General features: G+C 32.5%; 1 protein-coding gene across 1 annotated transcript; it reads left to right on the forward strand.

Moving 5' to 3' along the window:
- The first annotated feature begins 5,308 nt into the window (after positions 1-5,308).
- On the forward strand, positions 5,309-10,015 carry LOC122270814 (uncharacterized). The gene has a single exon (XM_043049665.3). It carries the CDS (start codon positions 8,058-8,060, stop codon positions 9,474-9,476), a length of 1,419 nt encoding a protein of 472 aa, XP_042905599.1. The 5' UTR covers positions 5,309-8,057; the 3' UTR covers positions 9,477-10,015.
- The last annotated feature ends 364 nt before the right edge of the window (positions 10,016-10,379 follow it).

Below are 10,379 nucleotides of genomic sequence, written 5' to 3' on the forward strand. Positions count from 1 at the left end.
TATTTCTGTACTTATGGATTATCTTTTCGACCATTTTCGTACTTCGGGATTATCCTGTCTACCATTTTCGCCAAACCCGATATTATCGCTAAAGGCTTGGTTTCTTAGGACAGGACGCCGTCAGCTGGAAATCAGCGTTAACCTCTGATTGGTCCATTTGTGAGTTTGATAGTATACGTCATCGAACGCTCATCTTGAACTACAATTGCCGTCCAACTCAACTGCAGTTGGATTACAACGTGACGTTAACCACAGAAGCAATGGCGGACAACATCCAACAGCGCATTGAAATCAGCCAAGATTTTGATTTTGACATTAAACATAGCTTCTTCATTAAACATAGCACTCTTCATTTAGCTCAGCTGCAATGTGTTTTTTCTTGGACAAAGTCATTATTTGTTCTCTAAAACACTGGTCGACGATTACAAAATCAATACAAATTCAAAATAAATATTTGTTTACGTTATTAACGCATGCGCAATGAGAGAAAATGTCTGCGTTGGGCCGACTGCTCACGCTGAGCTAACAAAAAAGTATTTTTATGGCGTCAGCTCTACGTCAACTTTCCGCTGACGCCCAGATAAGGCGCTAGTTCTAAGAAACCAGGCCTTGAGCTAACAAACCAGTATTTTGTTGGCGTCAGCGGGACGTTGACGTCACGCTGACGCCCAGATAAGGCGCTTGTCCTAAGAAACCAGACCTTAAGAGGTAACTTCTGCACCAATAACCGCCAATTTTATCCTTGAATACGCGAGATAGATTTCTTTAGCGTATTTAAACGAATTTATGTGGAGCCGACTGCACATTGATAATGATTTGTTTGCACCTTAAAAGCTATCAAAGAGTTTTGACAGTCGAAATGATTTATAATAATATATATGGTTAAATTCAAGTGTAATTTAATGTGTAATTATAAAAAATAAGCTTTTTACTTCGTTTTGATTCTTTTTACTACCGTCATTCGGGGCTACTTTGTGCAGGATTTCGCAGTTTTTGAACTTTGACATGTAAAAAAACTATGTTAATTCAAACTTTAGTAAAATTTATCGATATTATATTCATAACTGGACTCAGACGAGTGAATTTGATAAATATTGGCATTATTTGTATGTAATATTTACGAGTAATAAGTCAAAACATACCTTGCACAAAGTAGCCCCCAAATGGGGCTACTTTGTGCAGCGATAGGAATTCAGTTTAATAATCATGTTTTTAGTAAAATATTGATATAAAATTGCTAAAGAAGTTAATTGTTGACATTTTTAAAGACAAAAATATCAAGATTTGTAAAGATATTAGTTTGAAAATAATTTTCAGCGTTAAAAAACAATTTTTTTGAAGAATTTTTTTCTTAAAAAGAATGTTTATTTCAAAACATTTGAGTTTAAACAAAAGAAAACCATATACATTTTTAAACATTGAAATGGATGAAATTTTAAAAATAATAATTATTACATATTCATAAACATTTATAATATTGTTAAATTTGAACATAACATCCTTAAATGAACATGACAGAACTTGCTCTTCAGTTTCCGTCAAAATTAACCGATATCCTATAAAATATATTTTTATGTGTTAAATCGTTTGATTAAGTCATTAGAAAAATCTTTGTAGAAGAAAAATAATAGTTTACCAGGAAGTTTTACGTGTTTCTTGTGAATTTTATTAGAGATAGTATTTCTGTGGATTTTGTACTTCCGAGAAGCTTCTGCAATCGACATACCACCAATAACTGCTTGCAAACATTATTGCAGCTTTTCTAAAGTGTAATCACGGTAGTTTCTCGTTCCAGGTTTTTTTTTATAACGTCTGACCATTTTTCTGTCGAAAAAAAAAACGAATGAAACTCTGCACAAAGTAGCCCCAAAATGCATTTTTTTTCATTTTCCATTTATTTGTTATTAATTTTAAAAATTTTTTAACGCTAACATGATATAATTGTTTATTATTATATAAATGAAAAATTTTGCACTTACGACAATTTTCTTATCAACGTCTTTGCATTTCACAGCTAAAGTTTCCACGCACACTTTTCGACATCCGACGTCCTCGGAAAGTTGTTGGCATTGGATGAATGAAACACACTCTGAGATTGTTTCAAAATTCGAAAAAATGTTTGTAGTAATAGAAGAGACTTCTATCTTCAAATTCCACACATTTTTAACGTGAAATAAACATAATACTGAATAGCAGCACTTGAAAAATGCCAAATTCGAATTTGCACAAAGTAGCCCCCGCTGCACAAAGTACGGTACGTATTTCAACCCTTACATTTTTTTTTTGTTTTCATCATTGTTTGAAAAATTTAATGTGTTAAGAATGTTTATTTTGGAAATTGCTTTTCATTATGATGGCGTCAAAGGATTTGCGCATTTCCGAGAGAGTTGACAGGTTGACGGGATAATCCAACAATACCCTTATTTCTATTATGAATCAGAATGTTTAGTGATGCTCTAGTAAGCTATATTGTATATTTCAGCAATAAATAACAATTAAAATAATTAATTAAACACTACTACTGAGACAACAATTACAATAATTGAAAATGAAAAAACTAAATTCTAGAGTGAAAACTCTATATATTAATTCTTAAAATGAGTTCAGGTTGGAATGCTTTAAAGAATAAATGCGCAGAATGCTTTAAAAATAAATTTAAAAATTAGTTACGTAATGAATATTCAGTATCTAGCTCAAAGGCCGAATAGTTTAGCCGAAGATTACTTACATTATTTACATTTACAATAATTTCAATTTATTGGGTCAGGTAGGATAAAGTGGGCATAAAATCGAGTTTTTTTTTTTTTTTTTTTTAAGAAGTCTCGAAAACCAAATCATTAAATTTATGTTACTGAAAATTTTGATTCTATGTTCATTAATGTTGGCTTTTTAGCAGTTGTAATTAATCTTCATTATTTAAACTTTTAACATTTCTTACAATAAATTAATTCCATGCGTTTTATGAAAATTAAAAAGTGCAGTTGTAAACTACTTTATGAATGTCACAAACATGATTGCGTTTTTCCACATTATGAAGAATGTATTAAAAGTAAGTTTTTTACAATGCTTGAAAAAAAAAAGTTTGAAATAACTTTTTTGGATAAGTTCTCTTTCTTTCTCTCGTAATTAGTATTCGTTACTTATTAGAAAGCGCAAGTGTAAACTACCTATTAATAATATCAACACGCTTTCGTTTTCCCAAATTATAAAGAATTATGTATTAAAAAGAACTTTTTTACAATGCTTGAAAGATTTCTTTGTATAAATTCTTCTAAGTTTCCTTTCAATCGTAATCAGTAGAGCCCGGATTTTGATGACCTAAAAAATCTCAATTAATGCCCTTAAAAAGTGCAAAAAATGCCCTTATGAACTGCAAAAAATGCCCTTAAAAGTGCAGAAAATGCCCTTAAAATGCGAAAATTGCGCTAAAAATGCCTTATGACATGACTTAAATCGAAGTAAAAATATTGAACTTGTGTTTTACTCTTTAAAATTATTATGAGTCGTTTCAAAAAATATAAAGCATTGCAATACTTGTTCTACGTTCATTAAAGTTTGACAAATATGTTTTATATCCAAAAATAACAACAAAAAAAAAAGGAAAATAGATTGACTCCAAAACATTTTCATTTTGTATAGAAACTTAAATGAATATAACAACTTCCATCTCATAATATTACTAAATATCAGAATTACAGTGGATTATTAATTTTTTTTTTTAATATTTTGAAATGTAAACGAGCGTCTCTTGTCTGAAAGCAAATTTTTATACCAGGAGAAGTTTCTTTCAACGTCTACTGATGTTATTGGTGCGTACTTGAAAAGGACGGTCACACTTACTGACGATTCTTCTTCAATTTGAAAAGATGTTGCTTCACCTGTTAATATCCTAAAAATTTTCTTCATTGTTTGGAAGCCAGTGTAATAATAAAAAATAATAAAAATTAGAAAAATTTAACAAAAAATTTAGAAAATGCTTTAAAATGCAAAATACTCCCCAAAATTTTAAAGAAAATGCCCTATAAATCTCAAAAAATGCTCTAAAGGACAAAAAATGTCCAAAAATGCAAAAAATGCAAAAAAATGCTAATGTCATCAAAATCCGGGCCTTAGTAATCAGTCTTCTTCACTTAAAATTGTTATCCTTTCTGACTTTAAATCAATTCTATGCGGCTTCTAAAAATTAGGAAGCGCAATTGTAAACTACCTTAACTATGCTATTAACTTGATTGCTATATCCCATATTATCCCGCGTATTAAAAAGAAAAAGAAAAAAAAAACATTTTCCCTCTTGTGTGAGGGAATTGGGAAAAATAGCAATATTATGAAAAAGGAAAAAAAAAAAAAAAAAAAAAAAAAACAATGCTTGAAAGATTTCTTTGGAAAAGTTTTTCTAACTCTTTTGTTTCTTCTTAGTTGTAATCAGTCTTCGTTGCTTAAAATTACTAGCGTTTCTGGCAATTAATCGACTATGCGACTTACAAAGACTAAAAAGCGCAATTGTAAACTACCTTAAATAAGTTATCAATTAGATTGCTCTTTTCCATATTATCCAGTGTATTTAAAAAGCGTTTCCCTCCTTGGGAGGGAAAAACAGAATTAGGAAAAAATAGTAATAATTATGAAAAAAACAAAGCAATGCTTGAAAGAATTCTTTGGACAAATTCTTCTAATTCTTCTTTTTCTTCTCAATCATAATCAGTCTTTGTTTCTTAAAATTATTAACGTTTCTGGCAATAAATCAATTCTATGCGGCTTATGAAAACTAAAAAGCGCAATTGTGAACTACCTCTTAATGATATTAACACGCTTGCGCCTTCCCACATTGAAAAGAATTATGTATTAAAAAGAACTTTTATACAATGCTTGAAAGAATTCTTCGTATAAATTCTTCTAACTCTTTTATTTCTTTTCAATCATAATCAGTCTTCGTTTCTTAAAATTATTAACGTTTTTGGCAATAAATCAATTCTATGCGGCTTGTGAAAATTAGAAAGCGCAATTGTAAACTATTTATTAATGATATCAACACGATAGCGCCTTCCCATATTATCCAGTATATTAAAAAAAAAAAAAAAAAAAAAAAAAAAGAAAACTTTCTTCCTCTTGGGAGGGTAAAACAGAATTAGAAAAAATATCAATAATTATGGGGGAAAAAAAAAACAATGCTTGAAAGATTTCTTTAGATAAGTTTTTCTAACTTTTTTTTTCCTTAATCGTAATCAGTCTTCGTTATTTGAAATAAACTTTTTCTCCATAAAAGTTAGAAGGAAAAAAAAAAAATTGGAAGTGATCTGATGCTACGTGTGTGGGCGAGGATGAATCCTCTTCCCCTCTCCAAGAAAACGTGACGGTTACTCAGAAACTTATCAGATTTTCTTCCCTTCTCCCCGTTCCTCTCCGGATTCTCCTGGAAGTTCCGGATTTGTCCTGCACTTTGCAATCCCACCTTGTCCCGAATGAGGACTGAGTGGGGGCGCCACTGACGGCACGCCAGCTATTGTCGATTCGTGGGGAGCATCATCCACTCACAGATCTCAACCAACAGCCAGACGATCCGGGAAACAATATCTCCCCTTTTTTTTAAAACAAAAACTCCCGAAAAGTGGCCATGACAAATAAAGTGCTTCGCGCAGCTTCCGAGTAATGTGCGGTGCCAGAGGTGAGGCGTTTGAATTATTTTCAACCCATTCTTCTCTACGGAAATAGGATTAGTCATATATTTTGAACGTGCACCTTTTAAATTTTTTGAACTATTTATTCTCTATTCAAATGCAATTTCATGATATTCGAAACTAATGTGAGTTTAAAATTTTTTGACCACGTTCATTTCATCTAAATCAAATTATAATTTCATGCAACGTGAAACTATTTTGGGTTAAAAATTTTGTACCATTTTAATTTCTTATCTACCAACTAAAAATTTCCAAGAATTCGAATTTAATGCGCGTTTAAAGTTTCGTATAATTTTCCTTTCGTATCTAACAACTCAAATGTCATGTAACTCGAATTTAATAAGCGTTTAAAATTTACGACCATTTCGCTTTTTCTAACAGCTAAAATATAATTCTCCAGTTAAAAATAAGAAAATAAGACTATTTTTTAGAGTAATCTAAAGAAGTAATGTTGTATTGAAGTACAGTTAAAATTTGATTCATAAGTAGAAACAATATTAATTTTTGAAAGAACGAAAATGCTACAACTGTTTTATCAAACTATTTTTGTTACTGAGATGCTCGCTTTCGCTAAATCACTGCAGTTCGATTTTATCGAAAAAGACTGAAAGGTTATGAAATTTTGAAAAAATTTTAAAGAATTAAATAAAAGAAGAGAAATATTTTCTATCTACGAGCTATCTGTTGCATACAAGTATAGTGTTTGTTAAAGACAACCAGCATTTTATTCAAAATTATTAAAGTGAAAACAAAAGCACATTGTTTAAGAAGTTTTCATATTAAAAAAAATTAAAACGATAAAATTACAAGAGTTCATAACGATTAGTTTTATTTCAGTTGTGTTTAATCCAATTGCGGTATTGATTTTATTACTTTAAATATTTTGCAATTAAACGAAATGTGAAAGTTTGTGCACAATTTGTACGAATCGTTTTGTAAATAGGTTATCAAATCTAATAATAATCTAAAAAAAAAATAAAATCAAAGTGATATTATGGTAAATGCTAAGAGTCCCACTAAATCATTTACTTTTAGAATATTTCAATTATTATATGTCTTATATAAATAATATTTTAATTTTTAATTCTTATTTGTACATTAATAAATCATTTTAAAAATTTAATTTTAATAATAAGGTGAAAAAATTATTTTCGAAAAATTAGCAAGGAAATTTGCAAATAAATATTTTATTTAAGCAATACGTTTTAAAGTTTGTTTTTCAATAAAAGTTTAGTGTTCCAAAGTGCATTTAAAAATCAAACTATTAATCAAGATAACAATAAAAGAAGATTTTGAAAACAAATGATATTAAGTAAATAATAATCAAAAAAACTTTTTAATGTGTTCATTCGATTTAAAATAAGTATTGAAATTGTCTAATTTATTTCAAAAAATGTTTTTCACTGTTATTCATATCAGTCAAGGAAATATATTTTAAAAAGAATTGAAACAATAAAACGTGAAATAGCAATTTAATCAAAATAGTTTGTTAACTGTTACTTTTAAATTTCTTATAACTTGCGTTTAGAATTGTTTTATAACAATAACAAAAAAAAAACCCCAATTGATACGATTAATAATTTTTATATAAATTTAATAACTTTTGAAAATTGTTGAGCATAGAGAATAGTTAGAACGTTTAATATATGATTTGCAATTTCGTTCAGAATCAGATTAAGCTCGCGGCCTTATTATATTTCTTCTAATTGGTGAAACAGAAATATTCAAGTTTGGCAAAGAAGTTTAAGGCAACTTTTTAAAAAGTTTTAAAAAAACCAGAAAATGAAGAAAAATCAAGAAAAAAGAATTGTGAGTGTTGGCACAATTAATAATTTACATAGTTTTCAACCTTTTGTTTTTTTTAAACGCGGCATCTCCAAAGAGTAGAATTTCTAAATATTTTTAGATTCTTGATAAGAACTTAACACTGTTAGGTCTTCATTCTATTACTTGCAGGACCAATGTTTAGTTAACAATGTTGAGCAAGTCCAAGACATAACATAACCTAAAGCGATATAAAACTCTAGGCGTCAATTTTGAAAAGAAGGTTAAAAATCCATATTTTTCTGCCGAATTTCTTAAGTATGTTTACAAAGCCATTTTTAAAATAATAATACTACACGTTAGAGAATGTTTCTACATTGCAGTCAAACAAGGTTATTCTAGCCGCACGCATTTAGAAACGATTTAGAGTTTTCCAGGCATGTTAAGCGTAACAAAATCGATAATATTTTTACTACATAGAGGCTTTTTGCCAAAGTTTTAAGTTAGGCGAGGAAAAAAAAACTGTCATGAGCAGATGATTTTTTTGAAACTGTTGCCACTAAGAGAAGACACCATTCTGAGCTTTAAATGATCTGAGATGAGCACAAACTGTTTTTTATGAGCTTATACCCGCAAGCAGTGGACACAATCGAGCTAGGTTTGGACACCAAACTGGCACCGCCATCATTCACTCCTTGCCAGCCACCTCCACCCCTCATATCTCCAGTCACCATGCTGGACTTGGAGTGTGTGAAGCGACATTGCACAAGCAGTGAGTCACACGTCACCATGGAGATCACCAATTTGCCCCTGTCATGTGATCAGAGGTGTGATAGGGACGATCTCAGCCAGTTCGACAGGCCAGTGTTCGATGGTCCCAGAATATTCTACTGGTGGTCTTGGACGTTGGGACTGACAGATCTTCTGGAAGACTCCAGAAGGAAAGACCCTCTCAGCTGTTTCCTTCGCCCATTCATCAAGACTCTAGTTGTGCTGATTCTGCACGCTTTTGCTGTGCACTACGTGATATTGCTTGGCACTCCCAACAGAAGCGGCCATTTGTGGTTCACTCTGGTGGTCTCAGTCGACGCTGTGACCACCGTCATTCCAATGGACATTCTGCTTCTGAGAGTTAAAAGAGTCCGAAAGCTGACCTGCCAGCTTCAGACGTTGCATTTCGAAAAGTCTGCCTCAGAGACTAAGAGTTACAAGTGGGAGACTCTGGCCGTTGTGGTCACTATTCTGTTTTTAATCTTTTACGTGGTGGCCCTATCCATCATAATCCAGTCTTGGGACATACACCACATGCTGGAAGCTCATCTACCCTACGTTCAGTCCGTGTGCGTCTCGGAGGAGTGCGCTTACAACGTGGTGCTTCTGGTGTGGGGCAGTCACGTGATGCTCATATGGGGTGTCAAAGCTTTCCTCGTTCTTTTCTTCTGCTTCATATGCAGCAACAGCCAATTTCAGTTCGAGTGTCTGAACAAGAGCCTCATCCTGATGAAGGGAAAGGCTGACGTCGTGGAGGCCGGTATGGTGCACGACATCGCGGTCGACCACAACAAGCTCTGCGAACTCGTCTTCGAGGCTGATCGTCTCTTCAACGCTTCTGTCTTCATTTGGTTTGCTTTCGTGTTGCTCGTCATCTGCGTAGAGGTCAACAGCTTTCTCCGTCAGGAGAAAGGTCTCATATCGAGCGGCGGAACGGTCATCATGGTCTTAGATTTCCTATACGCTATAGCCATAGTGATCTTTATCGTCATAGGTGGCTGCAGGGTAGCCGAGGTAGCTTTGCAGACCATTCCCTACATAGTGAACTTCGCCCGGTCCAAGGAGATGCCCAGTCAGAGCGTGTACAATGAGGTGCAGTTGATCGTCAACCGAGTGACCGTGTTTCCGGTCACTTTCACGGTGGGCAAGTTTTTCTACATCACACGCAGCATTCTCATCACTCTGGTCAGTGCCCTTTGCACTTATATAATAGTTCTAGTGCAAATGAGTCCGCAAGTCATGGAGAACTTCAATTCAAAAAGCTAATCTGTGTGTGTGTGTGTAGAATCTTCCTTTTTCCTCAAAGAAAAGTGGGTGAATTTATTTTCTGAAGAAAAAAAAAAAAGATTAAAAATATTTCAAAAATAGCTTTAAGGATGCGAAAGAACAAATGGATACGCTGAAACATAATCAAAAAATACTTCGTGAAATTGCTTCATGGATATGAAAGAACAAATGGATACGCTAAATCAAAGAATACTTTGTGAATAGCTTTATTATGGATAGAGCGGAACAAATGGATACGCTGAAACAATATATATATATATATACATAAACATGATAGATTATTCTATTTGTCATTTGGTATAAATGATGTGCTGTTACATATTCGAATAGAATAAATATATTCGACGGAGAAAAAAGTTTGTATTTCTTCAGCGTATGTTATTTGAGTATTTCTAGGATACGACACCGAGTTTGGAACAGTAATGCAGTAAGTAAAATTATTTCTTTTTTTTTTATTTACAGATTCTTGAAATTTTTTGATGTACCAAATTTACTTAAATTGTATAGAGAGCCGCTAGATGGCTCAGGGAATAGAGCGTTCCCCTTCCAATGAGGTAAATCAGGTTCGAATCCCAGAGATGGCTGGTCGATACGAATTACGCATCCGGCTTGCACCGATCACAGTGCTGATGGGAAATTTCCTCAGTGGTAGACGGATCATGGGTTAGAGTCAGGGTTGGCAAAGTTTAGGACAGAATGGATTAATCCACGGTTTAAACCCTGGTTTAAACCGTCCTGTCCAAAACCCCTTTGTCTAAAACTGTCTTAAACTGTCCAAAACCCTTTTACTCAAATTATGTCACAATTTTATCTGAACAATATTTAAGAGGTAAAATAAACATAGAACTAATAACATATTGATAATTAAATATACTAGAGAAT

Source organism: Parasteatoda tepidariorum, chromosome 9 (assembly GCF_982258835.1).
Source record: "Parasteatoda tepidariorum strain Cologne lab strain chromosome 9, Ptep-v5.0, whole genome shotgun sequence".
Taxonomy (NCBI): Eukaryota; Metazoa; Arthropoda; class Arachnida; order Araneae; family Theridiidae; genus Parasteatoda; species Parasteatoda tepidariorum.